This window comes from Felis catus, chromosome E2 (genome assembly GCF_018350175.1).
Source record: "Felis catus isolate Fca126 chromosome E2, F.catus_Fca126_mat1.0, whole genome shotgun sequence".
Classification (NCBI taxonomy): domain Eukaryota; kingdom Metazoa; phylum Chordata; class Mammalia; order Carnivora; family Felidae; genus Felis; species Felis catus.
Window position 1 is genome coordinate 20,013,496 of NC_058382.1, and position 17,878 is coordinate 20,031,373.

The 17,878-nt window shown below is 43.7% G+C and overlaps 1 protein-coding gene across 6 annotated transcripts in view; it reads left to right on the forward strand.

Annotated features, from left to right (window-relative positions):
* The window catches only part of CEP89 (centrosomal protein 89), a 72,991-nt gene that overhangs the window by 32,568 nt on the left and 22,545 nt on the right, over positions 1–17,878 (forward strand). For all 6 annotated transcript variants that reach the window (XM_045047192.1, XM_045047193.1, XM_045047194.1 and 3 more), the window contains 5 exons: positions 1,269–1,319; positions 1,484–1,567; positions 4,003–4,106; positions 7,644–7,759; positions 9,818–9,998. In XM_045047192.1, the coding sequence (XP_044903127.1) occupies positions 1,269–1,319; positions 1,484–1,567; positions 4,003–4,106; positions 7,644–7,759; positions 9,818–9,998 (536 nt within the window). The remainder of the gene's footprint in view (positions 1–1,268; positions 1,320–1,483; positions 1,568–4,002; positions 4,107–7,643; positions 7,760–9,817; positions 9,999–17,878) is intronic.

A 17,878-nucleotide genomic window follows, 5' to 3' on the forward strand; every position in this document is an offset into this window, starting at 1 on the left:
GCTCAGTCTTGAGCGTGCAGCTCTTGATCTTAGGATTGTAAATTCAAGCCCCATGTGGGGTATAGAGATTACTTAAAAATGAAATCTTTTTAAAAAATGAAGTGTACAAGTCAGTGATTATTGTAGCGTCTTTGCAGGATCACGCAACAATCACTGCAGTCAATTTTAGGGCACGTTCGTCACAACAAGAAATTTCATACCTGTTAGCAGTCACTCCCCATTTCCCCCACCACCTGCACTGGCCCCTGCAACTACTAACGTACTTTCTGTGTCTATGGATTTGCCTGTTGTGAGCATTTCATATAAACGAAATCACAACATGTGATCTTTCTTGACTGATTTCTTTCACATAGCATAATGTTAACTCACGCATGCACTCGAACGTGAGTGGGGGAGGGGCAGAGAGAAAGGGAGAGAGAGAGAGAGAGAGAGAGAGAGAGAGAGAGAGAGAGAGAGAGAGAGAATGAATCCCAAGCAGGCTCCACCCTGTCAGCTCAGAGACCAAGACAGGGCTTGAACTCACGAACTGTGAGACCATGACCTGAGCCGAAATCAAGAGTTGGATGTTTAATTGACTGAGCCACCCAGGCACTCCCCCCGCTGATTTCCTGACTTTTATGATGTTACTGTGGTTGAGTAAATGAATGTTTGCTGGCAGGAAATACACACGGAAGTATTTAGAGGAAAAGGGGCATTGTATCTGCAAATGTCTCTCGAACATTTCAGAAAAAAAAGTGGTCATATATACATACATGCACATATGTATGCATGTGCATGCATAGATGCTGATGCCCGGTCTAGAATAAGAATATCTAAGGCTTATTTGCAATAACATGGATGGAGCTAAGGAGTATAATGCTAAGCGAAATAAGTCAGTCAGAGAAAGACAAATACTATATGATCTCACTCATGTGGAATTTAAGAGACAAAACAAATGAGCAAAGGAAAAAAGAAAGAGAGAGGCAAACCAAGAAACAGATACTTAACTACAGAGAAGAAACTGATGGTTACCAGAGGGAAGGGGGTGAGGTGGGGGCAGGGGGAGATAGGTGATGGGGACTAAGGAGGGCACTTGTGATGAGCACCGGGTGTTGGTGTGGAAGTGCTGAATCACTATGTTGTACACCTGAAACTACTGTGAAACTGTATGTTATCTATACTAGAATTGAAATTTAAAACTTAATTAAAAAAAAAAAAAGCATATCTAAGGCTTGAAATATCAGAGGAAATGTAGTTTAATTTGCCTTCACCATGTGCTTTGCTCTTAGACTTTAAATATCGACGGCCTCCCATCAAAGGGTCCGACACCACCCTGGTTGGTAAGTGAAAGTTATTTCATTTCAGGCCCACGCCTTTTGGGCTATAATTGAATAGATGTTAAAAACCATTCCAAATTAAGTAGATTTTCTTACCTTTTTAAAAACGTGCTGATTGTGTTCAGATGTAAGACCTATGATAACCTTCTTTTTTCCATTGTGTTCAGTTGGATACAAAGTACCTGTCACCCTTGTTACTGGCATATGAAGACAGGATGAAAGAGAAGGATGAGCTCAATGCCACCCTTCAGGTAGGCTGGCAAATGCCTCAGGACAAGGTTTATAAAAAATAAGACCACTTCAAACTTTGAAGAAACATTTTGAAGATAGGTATGCCCAACATCTCCTGGGTACTCAGAGGTTGGGAGGAGGAAGAAAAGGGAGGAAGGAGTGTAGTGGTGCAGGTGGGGGGGAGGGGAGGAAGGAAGAGAAAGAAGGAGGGAGGGAGGGATCAGTGGGGCCGGAGGGGTGCGCGGGGATAGGTGAGCGGGGTGCGGAGGGATGGGATGGTGCCGCATCCATCGGAAGCCCGGATTCCCAGGCCGGCAGCCCCGGGTGGGCCGGGCTCTGGGTGTGCAGAGAAGACAGCAGCAGGGGCCGCTCCTTTCCTGGTGCTCTGCGGCTGCACGCTCCACTGCGGAGGGACATTGGGCAGACATGGGAAGAGTAGGCCAGAGATATTTTAGGCCGACTCAGATGCTTCTTAGCTCTCTGAAGAGCTGACCCCAGAGAAATCCAGGGGCGGTGGTGGTGGTGGTGAGGAAGCCAGGCGTTTGCGCATTTCTGCCTTGTTCAACTCTGTGTGGTGGGAAGGGCCTCCGACAGCAGACCCCGTTCTCATTACACAGGCGGCCAAGGCTACGTGGCTGTTACAGGTATAGGTCCCATCCTCTCTGTGCGCTCATTTAAGTGACCAAAGACATCTCTGGAATTGGAAGGATCCAGAGAGAAAAGTTTGGGTTTTCTGGACTCTCTGGCTGGGAGGGTCTGTTAAGTCACCCAGCCTTCCTTGTTATTCTGCCCCATGTACAACGGTCCACGTAATACGGTTTTGAACCTTTTCTTCTAGACTTCCTGTTGGACACTTAATTTTGTAAGAGGATGAATTAATCTTTTTTTTTTTTTTTTTTTGAGAGAGAGAGAGAGAGAGAGAGAGAGAGAGAGAGAGAGAGCATGCGCACACACTCACGAGCAGGGTGGGCAGAGAAAGAGGGAGAAAGAGAATCCCCAGCAGGCTCTGCCCTCCCAGAGCAGAGCCCTGCGTGGGGGCAGTCTCACAAACCCTGAGACCTTGACCTGGGCCGAAATGAAGAGAAGCTTAACCAGCTGAGCCACTCAGTGCCCCAGGGGTGAATTAATCTTATACTAATTAACTATCAAGCCAAAACAATTAACAAAATTAATTTGGTGCTCCTTCTAAAACAGGGGTATGGAAATAGTCTTTGTAAATAGACATTTAGTAAATACTCTAGGCTTTGCGGGCCCCGTGGCCTCTGTCAGCAACTCTTCAGCTCTGCTGTGGAAGGATGAAAACACTATAGACGAAGTGCAAATGAATGGGCGTGGCTGTGTTCCAGTAAAACTTTATTTACAAAACAAGCACCTGGCTTGGGGGCTTTAGTTCGCCTGAGCCCTGTTCTATAAAAGAGCTGTCAGCCGTTGGGGAGTGTGTTTGGGCAGAAAGGTAAAAAAAGAAGCCACATGGCGTGGTTAAGTTAAATGGGTATAAGCATAAATGTCTAATAGCTGAGAGAAGAATACACACTGGCATCTGAGGTTGTCTCGTGCTGAAGGACGCCACAAGACACTGAAGCTGACTGAGGGCTGGCTGAGGAAAGCAGCGACGGAGGAGGCCCAGCAAGAGTGCCAAGAACACAGGAGGCAAAAGCGGGCCCCACAGCAGTCCTTAGTTGGGCTAATGACGGATGGAGCTGTCCTCGCTGATGGCTTCCTGTAGGAGAGGCTTTCTTGTGATCATAAAGGGCCAAAATTAGGAGAATCCAGGGGCACCTGGGTGGCTCAGTCGGTTGAGCATCCGACTTCGTCTCAGGTCATGATCTCACGGCTTGTGGGTTCGAGCCCCGCATCGGACTCTGTGCTGACAGCTCAGAACCTGCTTCGGATCCTCTGTCTCCCTCTCCCTCTACCCCTTCTCTACTTGCACGTGCACTCTCTCTCTCTCTCTCTCAAAAAAATAAACATTAAAAAAAAAATTAGACTCCTACCCCTACCCTTTAATTCAGATGAAAAGTTCTTACTTTTATCTAAAAATTTCCAGTTTATCCTCCAAAGTCTTTAAACAAAAGAAAAATTACAGTGTTCTTAGGTCTCTGCTTTTTTTCTTTCTTTTTTCTTTTTTCTTTTTTATTTTTTTTGACCTGCCTTTATCTTTTCAACTTGTGGCACTCATAGGAAAATGTTATCAAATCAGGAACTGAGTGTTTAAAACCTGATGTTCTCTGTCCCTTGTACTCAGCATCGTGGTTGTGTCCTGCTTCCCACCAGACTGGGGAGCTCCCTGAGGGCAGGCACCTGGTGCTGCTACGAAGCTTAAGGCAGCTGTTGCCGTGAGACTTTGCTAGAAAGCCGCTGACCTTTGACTTGAGCCACAGCGACAGCACTAAGGCTGAGAGATAGCGCCATGTGTCTGTGTGTGTGTTACAGTGTATATACATTTGTATTTCAGGAGGAAATGAGGATGTTTAGGATGAGGGTCCAGGAAGTGGTGAAAGAAAACGAAGAATTGCATCAGGAGCTAAACAGAAGCAGTCCTGTTACCAGCAAGGAATGGCAAGTGTGTTTCTGGTATATTCTGCTAGCTCAAAAGAAAAGATGACAGGAATAAACTTTATTAAACCATCAGATACCTTTTCCTTTTTTTCACTAAAACATTTTCAGGGAGAGTTTCTAAGAAATTAATAAGGCACAGTGAAAATGTGATCTATTCTAAACTTGAATTTTAAAGATTACGTTTAAAATTCTAAATAGGCTTTTATGGGGCGCCTGGGTGGCTCAATCGGTTGAGGCCGGCCTCTTGATTTTGGTTCGGGTCATGATCTCACGGTTCCGTGAGATCGAGCCCTGAGTCGGGTTCTGTGCAGAGAGCACAGAGACTGCTTGGGGTTCTCTCCCTCTGTGTCTGCCACTCCTCTCTTCACGTGCGTGCATGTGCGTGCACACGCTCTCTCGCTCTCTCAAAATAAACAAATAAACTTTAAAAACTAAAATAAAATCGAAATAGGTTTTTAAAGCTGAAATCCATCTACTCTCTCTCCCTTTTTATGTTCTGATGTTATATTTCTCTAGGACAGTTTTCCCATTCCAAACCTGTTGAGCCACATCCTTTTTGCCCTCGTGACTGTTCCAGAGCTTTAGCACAGAAAGCTCAGGATGGGGCTCCGTACCACTAGCTCCCGTCTGGCCTGCCCTTTCCGTGGCCTTCCATTCCCTGACAACTGAGCGTTGCCTCACTCCGTCCTGCTACAGATGCTGCTGCCTCTCCCCAGAATGCCCCTCCTGCCTCTTACTTCATCCGTTAGGGCCCTGCTCAAATGGCCCTGATCAAATGATGCTGGTCAGCGCCTCTCCCTGGAGGCAGAATTCCTCAGTTGCTCCCTTGTCTCAGTTTCTGACACGGCCCTAAACATACACCCTGTCCTGGTACCTGCCATGCTGTGCCTACCTGTGTGTCTCCGTGTTGGGCTTACTGTGCTTGGTGAGCTCTTCGAGGGCAAGGCGATGTCCTATTCATCAGCACAGTGGCAACAGAGGCCTAGCCAATGAACACGTGAAAGTAGAGGTCTTAAAAAGTCTAAGGGCAATATCCAGGCAAGACTAAGAAAGCAAAAGCTATTCACGTTGATCTTTTTCTATGTTATACTTAGTAATTTTTAAATGTTTTAACATCACTGAAAAAAATTAAAGTACTTTCCGTATGTGATGTCCCGGAATTCGGAATAAGAGGCAACAGCATTGCTACCATCAGGTGGGTTCTCCCTGATGTGATGGTCACCGATGTGTCAGTCGGGTTTGGCCTGGGCAGCTACTGGATCTTGGTGCACTGTGGTTTCCACGGTTGAACTTGGATTTTCTTCTGTCAGGGCTCCTAATGTGCCTCCCCTCAACCCTCCTTGAACAGCACCCTAGAAAGCAGGTCAGTTAAGACTGCTTGCAAGAGCCCTCGAGAGAACTGGGATGTCAGGTTCTTCCTCTGACCTCGCACATAAATGCAAGTCAAACCTGGTTACTTCTCCTTAAAATCAAATAAATAAACAGAAGAAAGACCCCACTTTCAAATCCACACGTGCACTTGGCCCTTGGCACCCTGCTCTGGTGTGGTGGTCTATGCCATGGTTGGGGAGATGTTAGGTCTGTGCGGTGCCTGTTGAGACCCCCCCCCCCCCCGCCATCTGGCCTCTCCCTTATTCTGAACTCATTGCCCTCCACCCTGGGGAGGGGTCCTGTGGGCAGATCTCCTGGCACTCCTGGGCACCCCTGGCACTCGTGCCCCCCCCCCACCTCCCTGGCCGGGAGGATCCCTGTCCCTACACAGGTGCCAGGTACAGGACGGTCCCCACCAGAGACTCGGGCACGCCAGCTTCACGTGTCAGTAGAAACTGTCTCCTTATTTTCACGTAATTTCTCCATGAACTTCTGGGCCATAACTAAATTCTGCATTTCTTTTCCTGATGTCCTCTGACCAACTGGGATAGCTCATGTTTCATGGGCCTCAGTTTGCCTGTAAAATAGGAGGGGGTACTAAACTAAATCTGAGGTCTTAAATTTTTTTTTTTTTTAAGAAATAGGAGAATCCCTAAAATTAAAAAAGAAAGAAAAGAAGGAATGGTGGAAGGGAAAGAAAGGAAGGAGGGAAGCAGGTAGGGAAAGAAGAAGAGCGAAGGGAGGGAGGGAGGGAGGAAGAACGAAGTCCCGAGAAAGTCCGGAGTGGGGCTGGTCTGTCAGAGGCAGGACAGTTGTGGGGCCACAGCTGGGAGCTGGCGGGGAGGGGGGCTGGGACTCTGTCCCTCCCAGACAGCAGGGCAGCTCCCTCCCATCATGGGTGCCGAGGAGCCAATGTGCAGCCACTACTGGAGTGAGATCATTGCTATAGCTTGACTCTTTTCATCTTTTTTCTCTCCTTCCTCCACTTCCCTTTTTGAGCTTAAAGTGAAAACTTGAGATAATTTACTGGTTTACCATTTGCTTTGAATGATAAGCATTTAACCAGATTTCCGAGGCCCCCTTAGCTCATTCCGATTGGAATTTTCAATCATGAAGGTTGAGCTGGGCTGGGATTTACTTGGCACCCTCTGTAAGGGAAGGGTTTGCTCATGTGAGATTAAGGTTGGGGACTTTTAGTACTCAGTATGGTTTAAGAAACCAGCCAGAGGATTTTAACAAAGTCATCGTTCTGGGACAAATATGCTATTGATTACAAGTGAGTACTTCTCAATTAAAATGAGAACTTCTAGGGAGCCTGAGTGGCTCAGTCAGTTAAAAGTCCTACTCTTGATTTCTGCTCAGGTCATGATCCCAGCATTGTGACATCGAGCCCCATGTTGGGCTCTGTGCTGAGAGTGGATTCTGCTTGGGATTCTTTCTCTCTCTCCCTCTGCCCCTCTCCCCTGCTTGTGGGTTCTCTCTCGCTCTCTCTCTCTCTGTCTCAAATTAAAAAAAAAAAAAAAAAAAAATGGAAACTTCCTAAATTCTTCCTCGGTTCTAATTACCTACTGGTTTCAAAACAATCCAGTGGGTTTGGGGATTGGAAGTTTATATAGATGAAACAAGATTGACCATTTGATAATTGTTCATAGCGGGTGTTGTGTACATGAGGGTTTATTATCTGTTTCTTTTCTACTTCTGTATATGTTTGAAATGTTACATTTTAAAAAGTTACTGAAGCAGTTTTACTGTCCTTTCCCAGTTTAATGTGAGTGGGAGGATTAACTGTGTTTGAAAGATGTTTAGTATTGAAACTTGTCCAGATAGTCATTACCTACAACACATTAGTGGCTTTCTTTTTTTTTTATTTTTTTTATTTTTTTTTTATGTTTTTATTTATTTTTGAGAGAGAGAGAGAGTGAGCCGGGGAGGGGCCAAGAAGGAGACAAAAAATCTGAAGCAGTCTCCAGGCTCTGAACTGTCAGCACAGAGCCCAACGTGGGGCTCAAACTCATGAACCACGAGATCATGACCTGAGCCAAAGTCGAACGCTTAACTGACTGAGCCACCCAGATACCCCTTACTTGCTTTCTTTTAGACTCTGGAGTGTCTCTGTAATCATTCAGTACCTGAATAGCAGTATTTAATTTTGTAAATCAATTGTAGGCGTCAGCTTCAGACTCACGCAGAACTGGTTTTAGAGGAAAACAAGTTGTTGATAGAGCAGTTGGAGATTCAGCAAAGAAAAGTCAAGGACACCCACCAGGAGCGTCTCCAGGAAGGTGAGCCATCTTTCCATCAAGTAATGATGATGCTGTGATATCACTGTTGTCTCATACTTGCACCGCCCCCCCCCCTTTCTGGTAGAGATCCCCTTCAAATTAAAAATGGGGGAAATCATGTTTTCTAGAATGTGTTGTTCTTTACTGAAATGCAGCTGTTTATGTTACAACATATCCAACCATCACCGCAGTGATTGCTTTCTCTTAGGCTCCGCAGTGTCCTTCCAGTTATACTGTAAATCTTGTAAAGCAAATGTACGTGACCCATTTCGAATCTGCAGAACTGGGTTTGGGGGTGCTAATGCCATTTGTAAGAGGGGAAAATCATGGGAGGTGAATATTTGAAACAATGCAAGGGTCTGTTCCTGAATATTTGTGACATGAGTAATAAGAACTCACTCACTCTCTGAATAGTTTCTGTGTGACCTTGCCTTTCGTCAGAGCTGTGGGTGCTGTGATAGACTGTATTTCCCTTCGATACTTTGTGTGAGCACCCCCTCTCTCCATGTGTCCCTCCCTGCTCCTAGCAGCCCCAGAGCATATGGCCTTGGACTTTGAAGTGGACCAGATTGAGTCATTTCTTCTACTTTGGTTAAACCCCAAATTTATGAGCACAAAAGGTAGTGGCGTTTTTTCCCCTGTGCTTTGCTGATTTTTCTTTTCCAGGGAAGAATAACACAGGACAGGAGGGCAAAATACAAGCTGTCTTGCGTGAGCCAATGTAACCCCTCCCTTCTGTTTTCCCTAATGTTCCTGATTATTTTTAAAAAATTTTTTTAAGTTTATTTATTTATTTATTTATTTATTTATTTATTTATTTAGAGAGAGAGGGGGGGGGGGAGGGGCAGAGAGAGAGGGAGAGAGAATCCCAAGCAGGCTCCACACTGCCAGTGTAGAGCCCAATGTGGGGCTCGAACTCACAAACTGAGATCATACCCAAACTGAAATCAAGAGCCGGATGCTTAACCGACTGAAAATGCTCCTGATTATTTAATGACTGCCCTTTCCACCCTGGGCACTAAGGCCCCCACTGCTTCGGAAGCCGCTGGGTTGGCACACCATTTGTTTCCACGAGCCGGGTCATGTTTAAAAGCGACAGTGTCTGTCAGCACGTCCGATAGGCATTTCTTCCACAGGATTTCCCCTTCAACGCCACGTGGCACGGACATATGTGCCTTTCCTCTGGCATGATTTGGGGCGGAGGAAAGAGAAGGTCGTTGAGCCTCCTGTCTTTGTTTTCAAGACCAGAGATGGCAGGGAAAATTAATTTTGTATGCCCTGAGCTTAATTTCTTTAAATGTAGTGGATCTGAGCAGGTGTGGTGATTATTCTGGTCACGGAGAATAGAGTCAACCTTTAGGCCTGTCTGGTTTAGTCAGCTGCCTATCTTATCTTCCCATTTCCCAGAGGGAGCTATTCATTTTGACCAACTAACTTTTCACAGAGTACAAGGATTTAAAGTTTTATGCTCTAAGACTTCTAAGTGCCGGTTCCAACAGCTGTCTGGGAAGTATCTTATCATTATGTACTACGGTGTTGCTCAGGCTGAAAATATTTATGATTTCCTTTAGATACAGGACAGAAAACATAACTTAATGAGGAAAGGGAAGAAAAGCAATACATTCAGTCTGTACTTGGGCCATATTTGATGTCTCTACTTGAAAATCTTGCACTTTCAGGGACAATATTGATGTGTGTCTGTGCTTGCGTATCTGTGTGTGACTTAAGGCTTCAGTCTTTGGAAAGTCAGTTCCTTGAAGGCTAAAATCATGTTTTGTTTAACATCATATGTTATCAACTATGATATCAACAAATTGAACCTGCTAAAAAATAATAATAAATAAATTGAGCCCCAGTAGGGAAATGTATGTTTAGGGAACATTTAATATAGGGACAGTAATTTCTAAGTACAAGGCCTTTGGTATTAATTTCTAAATCCCCAAAAGATTTTTTCAAGATCATTTTTTATGAGCTGGCTCTCCTTGGTATTACCTAGTAATCAAGAATCCTGTTTTCCTAAGTCTTCTGTACCAAGTCTTTATCCATCTCATTTTTCAGTTTCTAAGCTGACAAAACAACTCATGCTCCTGGAGACGAAAACCCAGAGCCAAGAAAAGGAGCTAACTCAAAACAAGGAGCAAATGGAAATTTTACGTACCGAATGCCAGGAACTAAAAACACGCTTGGATGGCAAAATTGCAATGAACGTCCATGCTTCGATTGTAAACGAATTAAAAAGGTAAGGACACAGGGTCTTTTCATTTTCACAAGTGTGAGCGTGTCACCGTGCGTGTGGTTTTAGGCGGAGTGGAGAGGGGTCACGCTGTCTTCTTCTGAGTCTAGTAGCTGCACCAACACAGGTGTCCGGGACTGAGAATGGTAAATCTTTTATTATTAAAGTACACTATGCCTGTCCTTGAGGGCTGCCATCGGCAGAGTGTGAGTGTGTGTGTGTGTGTGTGTGTGTGTGTGTGTGTGCGCGCACGCGCACGCGCACGTCCGTGATTTCTTTTCCCCCTACTGTTCCAGCCTTTATTGGTTCTGGACCCAAAGATAATTTAAAGTAGTAGAACAGAAAACCTGGATATCCAGTAATAGGGAACTGGTTCAATTAAAGGATACAAGCATAAAATGCTCTTTATTTGTTTGTTTGTTCATTTGTTTGTTTGTTTTGAGAGGGAGAGAAAGAGCACGAGCAAGGGAGGGGCAGAGAGGGAGAGAGAGAATCCCAAGCAGGCTCTGCACTGCCAGTGCAGAGCCTGATGTGGGGCTCAAACTCATGAATCACGAGATCATGACCTGAGCCAAAACCAAGAGACGCTCAACCGACTGAGCCACCCAAGCACTTCAAGGGAAAAAAATATATTTTTAGATGAAGAGATTAGATTATAAAACAGTATGTATAGAATGATCAGAATTTTATTTAAAAGGAAAATTTTATTTAAAAAGAAAGAAAGCACATATATGTATGTGTATTAAGGTGACCAACCATCCCGGTTTACCTGGGACTGAGAGGTTTTCCCAGAATGTGAGAATTACAGTGCTAAAACTGGAAAAGTCTGAGGCAAACTGGAATGAGTTGACTGTTCTAATATGTGGGTCTTTATATGTATTTCTTACATGTATAAATACATACACACACATATTTGTATATGGTCACACTCACATATGCCATAAGTACATAGAAAAAAAGACTGGAAGAATGGGAAAATATTAACAGAAATTCTCTTTGGCAGGTGAAATGGGTGTATTAGTAGCTGAGGTTTTCCAGAAAAACGATGGATGTATGTAGGATGTGTATATAGATATTTCTAGAGAGAGGTTTATTTTAAGGAACTGGCTCACATGATTATAGAGGCTGGCAAATCCAGAATCCACAGGGCAACCAGCTGGCTGGAAACTCAGGCAGGATTTCTGTGGTACACTCTTGAGGCAGAATTCCTTCTGTAGGAACTCTCAGTTTGGGCTCATAAAGCCTTCAACTGATTGGATGGGACCCACCCACTTATCAAGGATAATCTGTTTTACTTCAAATCAGTTGCCGATAGATGTTTATCACATCTGCAGAATTCCTCCACAGCAGCATCCATCTAACGTGTGACCGAACAACCGGGCACCATAGCCTAGCCAAGTTGACACATAAAATTAACCATCAAAACGGGTAATTTAAATTTTCTTTGTGTTTTGTTTTAAAATATTTTACCTGTGTTCTATTATGAATATACATTATTTTCATAATGGAGGAAATAATTTTTTAAATGGTTAGGCATTCAGCTAAGACGGTTGACGTGGGGGAATAAATGAGTTAGGGCATGTAAAGTGCTTAGTTTGGTGCGTCAGTAAATGCTGGAACCCAGTGTTTTCGCTGTACTATTACATGTTGTCTGGGCCACACCTGTACTTTACTTTTCTATTCCAGTAGAGGAAGGAAAGTTTTTGAGATTATGTTCCTCTTTGTGATTTTATTTCCCTCAAACACCCACTCCTGTGGCTGATGTTTTTTTGTGGATGTGTCATAGGCACATATTCTAGATGTGAGTGTAGAAGATATGAAAACCTTCAGAAGGAAGCCACTAATGGCAAAGGCAACGGAAGACAAGGCAAACATGTTGAAAAGGCAGACATGTCACCACATCTCTTGTAAGTGGAAATCAGGAGAGGAGCATTGTGGTAGAGAGTAAACTAGTCCCTACTAGAAGGTGACAGAAGGCCTTTGTGCCAGCCTTTTTCCAGGAGGCTTTGTGCTCAGAGTTGACTGGTGGGGTAGAGGGTGGAGCAGTGAGGGTGAACACGGAGAATGTTGACTCTGATGGCTCCCTATTGGAGGGCACAGTGTTTGATTGGAGAGAGCATTTGTAACATGGGAAGAGGGGCATGGCTTCATCAGGGATGGAATGTATGAATTCGGGGAAGTCCATAGAGGCTGTACCAAGATTTGGTAGAAACATAGACAAAGTAAAGTGAATACTAAAGACATGAGGTAAGCCAAGGACACCTTGGAGTTGGGCTTAAGGGAGCCAAAGTGCGCCCACCCTCTGGTTGCCTCGGGTAGGGGGCTCCCTTCCCACACTGATCCGGTAGTAAGAGATCCGCCACATGTACCAGAGCAGTTAGTTACTAGTCATCAGCAAAGCAGCTGTTGACCCAGCTCCTACAATGAGGGGAGTCTCAGGAGGAATTTGGGAAAGGGCTGTGTCTCGGGCAAAGATGAGGTCCCGAGAAAAAGGTGTTTATAGAACAAAAGGATTAAACTGAATGCTCGGTGAGTGTCCAGGGACGGTGCCTATGTGTCATTTGTCCTCTCCTGGTTCAGGGAAGTGCAGATCATAAATATGGAGTGGCTTCTCCATTTTGTCTTGTTTGTTCTATCTGTTGGTAGCTTGCCTGGGAGGAACTGTGGCCCAAGAGAGGGCAGGAGGTTATTCTCATGGGGAGCTGTCCAGCTGACTTAGAGCTGTGCGGTGGCCATGCCTGGAGGCTTACATTGTTCTTGGCTTTTAACATCACTTACAACTGTTGAGTCTACCCACGATGTGAACCAGGGTGTCACCCCACCTCTAAAGAAAGTTAGCAAACTTGTTTAGAGAGAGCTAAAGGTTTGGGGTGACTAGTGGTGTCTACACAAGGAAAGCCTTCCTTATTCTGGCTTTTGGGGCAGGGGGGTTCTAGCCTAAAGGGTAGCTGACTAGTCACAGAATTCATCTGTGTAGGCAGAGTCCTGCTCAGCAGTCAGTGATACGCCTGCTCAGGGAGATGCCAAGGCAGAAAAGCCATCTCCTTATATAATACCTACCAAATACCCAGTTCTTCATCCTAAAATAAGAACAGACTCCTAGATGTGAACAAATGAAAAGCATCATTGGATATAAAGGAGGTAAAAATACAGTGAAAGAGGGAGACCTACGGAAGCAGAGAAACTCACTTCAAAGGAAAGTCAGATGGGGCGCCTGGGTGGCTCAGGCAGGTGAGCATCTGACTCGTGGTCTCAGCTCAGGTGTTAATCTCAGGGTTGTGAGTTTAAGTCCCACATTTGGCTCCGTGCTAAGCGTGAGGCCTACTTAAAAAAACAAATAAAAGGAAACAGATAATATAGAGAATGCAGGAGATATAAAACAATAAAATGCCATAAAAGAAGTGCAGTTATTAAGAGCAAGATTAGAAATGATTACCAGAGGGGCGTCTGGGTGGCTCAGTTGGTTAAACGTCCAACTTCAGCTCAGGTCATGATCTCACAGTTTGTGAGTTCGAGTCCCGCGTCGGACTCTGTGCTGACAGCTCAGAGCCTGGGACCTACTTCAGATTCTGTGTCTCCCTCTCTCTGCCCCTCCTCTGCTCATGCTCTGACTCTCTCTGTCTTTCAATAATAAATAAACGTTAAAAAAAATTTTTTTTAATAAATGATTACTAGAATCTAAAGAAAATTAGAAAGGCCAAAAGACAAATTGGTCAATTCTGCCAGAGCATAAGGAGACAGACAATTGGGAATGGAGAGGAAGGTAATAGATGGAGGACCCATCCAGGAAGTCCAACCTTAGATCATCAGGAACCTCAGAAAGAAAGATTGAAGAAAATGGGCAGACCGACATTAATAGTTGAAGGGCATAGTTGAAGTCTCTGAAGACTAATGCTAGGACCCGCAGAGTACCTGGTACGATGAATGAAAAAGACCCACACCCAGATATACCTGAATGAAATATCAGTGGATCCAGAAGGACAAGACAGTCCCAGCACCCACAAATGAATAGCGAGCTGGGACTCCAAAGGGTTTCATCCTCAGGGTAAGGTGAACCGGAAACAAACCAGCCCTCAGTCCTCTCTGGAGGAAGGTTCCTTACTCCTAAAAATTTTCCAAGGATAGTATCCAGGACACAAAGACAGACAGACAGACAGTGACTGGGAACCAATGGAAGTAGCACATAATAATAAAGAGTCCAGATATAGAATTATCAGACAAAGACTATAAAGCAACTGGTGGCTGTTAGGCTTAAAGAAATAAAAGCCTCCAAAATATCTTCTGAGAACTAAAAAGCATCACAATACTGGGTTTGAAAAAGAAACAGAATTTTTAGAACTGGAAAATATAATAACCTAAATTGAGAATTCACTGGATGGGCTTAACTCTAGACGAGACCTATCAGGATGGTGAATTAGTGAACTGAAAAATAGATCGGAAGCAGGTAACCATAGGATGGCGTGGAGTGCTCCAAGGTTGTGGTATCAGTCGATCACAGACAGGAAGCGACATAGGGATATATTTGATCCAGAGAGTTAGACTTATGACAGCTGGGCGTCTTCCGCAACTGAAGACAATGTGACAACACGTGGATTATACTTGCCCAAGGAGCGCAAGCACAGTCGGGTAAAGGAAGAGCTGTCTTAGCGAAAGAGCAGAGGACAGGTTTCCTTCAGAGCAGTTCAGCCACAGCAGGGTGTTTAACAGGTAACAGGGGACATGTCAATTGGGAAACAAACAGAACCCCTAAGGAGCTAGAATTTTATCACTGGAGAAAATGCCTTTCAGGAATGAAGCCAAAATAAGGATATTTTCAAATCCAAACTGAGTGTTGCCACCAGGAAGCCTACATTAAAGGCAATTCTAAAAGAGAGTATCCATCAGGAGGAGGAAAATAATTCGGACGTGGATGTATCAGAAACAAGGTAGAAATAAGAGTAAAAAAAGACATAGTGAATATGTTAGTAAATGTAAGTGAACATCAATTCCATAGAACAATATCTTTTGGGATTTAAAAATACATAGAATTCTGGGGCGTCTGGGTGGCTCATTCGGCTAAGTGTCTGACTTTGGTTCAGGTCATATCTCGCAGTTCATGGGTTCGAGGCCCGCGTCAGGCTCTGTGCTGACGGCTCAGAACCTGGAGCCTCCTTTGGATTCTGAGGGAGCTCTTTCTCTGTCTCTCCCCCATTTGTGTTCTGTCTCTTTCTCTCTCTCTCTCTCCCAAAAATAAACCTAAAAAAAATTTTTTTTTAATTTTAAATACATAGAATTCATATGCACAACAATAACAGCATATAATCAGGAAGGGAGTCAATGGAGTTTGTCTTCTAAAGTCTTTATGTCATTCTGGAGAGGGGAAAGGTGTTGATTCATTCTATAGTGTGAAAATATGCATGGTGAAATTTGTGCAAACAGAATGTGTATAACTTCTAAACTAGTATGGGGAAAGAATGATTTTTTTTTTAATCAGTCCAAATGAAGGCAAGAAAAAATAGGACAAGTGATAAAATAGAAAACACAAAATAAAAAGTTAGATTTAAAGGCAAATGTATCAGGAGTGAGTAAGTACACACTAAATAGACTAAATATTAAATTAACATTTGTTAAGTAGAGCCCTGGGAGGTTGGATGGTGAGCCATAGTGAGACCACAAAGAAAAGTGAAATAGAGAAGTTTATAACTCACAGGTACCTAGAGGGGCCACACGGGAGGTCAAGGCAAGGTGCCTGGGTACATGAGCGTCTGTGAGTGACACGCTAGGGTTCTTGGATGGAGACCAGATTGGTCAATTCAAACTAAAAAGATCAGGGTTTTGGTAAGCTTCGGGCTGTCTTACCTATGAGGCAGTGAGGGGAAGGCCCTAGGAGGTGGAGAGAATGCTTATCACGTGGAGGAATACCACCAGGAATTTACATTTACCCATGACTCTGCAGGATGTGACCAAAGTCCTGTGCATGGGGGAGGCTAGCATCCACTCAAGGCCTCACGCAGGCCGTACACAATGGGTTGCGAGGCAGAAATACTATGGAGTGGTGTAGCTAAATTCTCAGTGGCAACCCTGTGTTGCCATTAAGCTATACATCTCAGTCAGAAAGGTGCGGAAAGGTCAAAAATGAAAGGGCAGAAAAACCCATACTACTCAAATATAAACCAAAAGAGAAATCATTAGAAATAATAAGAGATTTTAGCAAAGTTGATAGAAACAACATCAGTTTATAACAATGAACTGTATTTCATTGGAGGAACAAATATCTAAAAAGTAGAGTACTTCTGTTGGGAAAATGATAAAACTATACTGATAATTTTGGTGGGTAAAAAACTTACAAGTTGATAGGTTTTTGATTTGGAGAATTTTGTTCCCCATTCAGTGTGAAGATGCTCTCCGTAGCCTTCCGGCTGCATTGTGCCCGATGAAAATCTGCTATTGTTATCATCTTTGTTCCTCTGAACATGATATGTCTTTTTTCTCAGGCTTCTTTTAATAATTTTTCTTTGTTACTGGTTTTTAGCAATTTAATTAGGATGTCCCTTAGTGTAGTTTCTTTATGTTTATTCTGCTTGAGGTTGACTGAGCTTGGAAATAATTTAGCTGTTGTTTCTTCAATATTCTTTTCTATTCTTCTTTCTCTCACCTCTCCTGGGACCACTTGATATTGTCCCAGGGGTCTCTGATGGCTCTGTTCATTTATTCCCTCAGTCTTCTTTCTCTCTGCTTCAGTTGGATAGTTTCTATTGCTGTCTTCCAGTTCTCTAATCTTTTTTTCTGCAGTGTCTAATCTGTATTTTTATAACCATAGTGTATGGTTTCCCTCATATATTGCATTTTTCCATCTCTAGAAGGTCCATTTGAGTCATTTATATTTTCCATTTCTCTTCTCATCTCTCCTCATCCATTTCTTTACTGTCTTGAGCATATTTATAATAGCTGTTTAAGAATCTCTATTGGTCAATGCCATCATCTCTCTCACTTCTGGAATTGTTCTATTGATTTTTTTTCCCTCTGATCACAGACCATATTTTATTACTTATTATTCCCATGCTTGATTGGATGCTGGATATTGTAGATTTTGTGTTGTTGGATGCTAGATGTAGTGCATTGCTTTTAAATAGCATTAGATTTTGTTCTGGTGCACACTTACGTTACTTGACCGTAGTTGGGTTCTTTCAAACTTTGCTTTTCTTGGGGTAGGCCCGAGGCACCTTTTAGTCTAGGGCTACCTTAGCTTCATTACAAAGGCAGTGATACCCTTCTGAGGGTTATCTCCAGTGCCCCTTCTATTATAAGGTCTTTCCACTCTGGTTACTGGGCGTGTGTACTACTCCTAGTTCTTGGTGAATGTCAAGAATGGTTCTGCCTCCTCATTTCTAATGGTTCTTTCTCAGCCTCAGGTAGTTTCCTCTCACGCGTGTGCAGATCAGTAGTCCTCAGCCAGAGATTTGTAGTGACTACCCACCCCCCTAAAGATCTCCGGAGCCCTTTCTCTGCCTGCCTCACAGTCTTTAGCTACTTTGGCCTCTTTGATCTCTGACTCCTCAACCCGGCAGGTCCACTAGGTTCTATTTGGAGTTTTCCTGTCCTGTCCTGCAGCCTGCCAGTAAGCAGTTGTAGTACTCACTTTGTTATTTCCTTCCTCAGGGATCACAGCCCTGCATTGTGTATCGTCTAAAGGCAGAAAACTTGTTTCTTACGTTTTGCCTCGTTTTCCAGCTGAAGGGGTAAATCTATCTCTACAACTCTGTCTTGGCTGGAAGCAGAAGTCTTTGCATTTTCAACATTCTTCTTTAACCATTTATCATTAACCCAGTTGAATGTGTCCAATAAAATAATAGTTGTTAGTTTTCAGTGAAAGAAATGAGTTCTGGATCTTGTATGTTTTTGAGTTA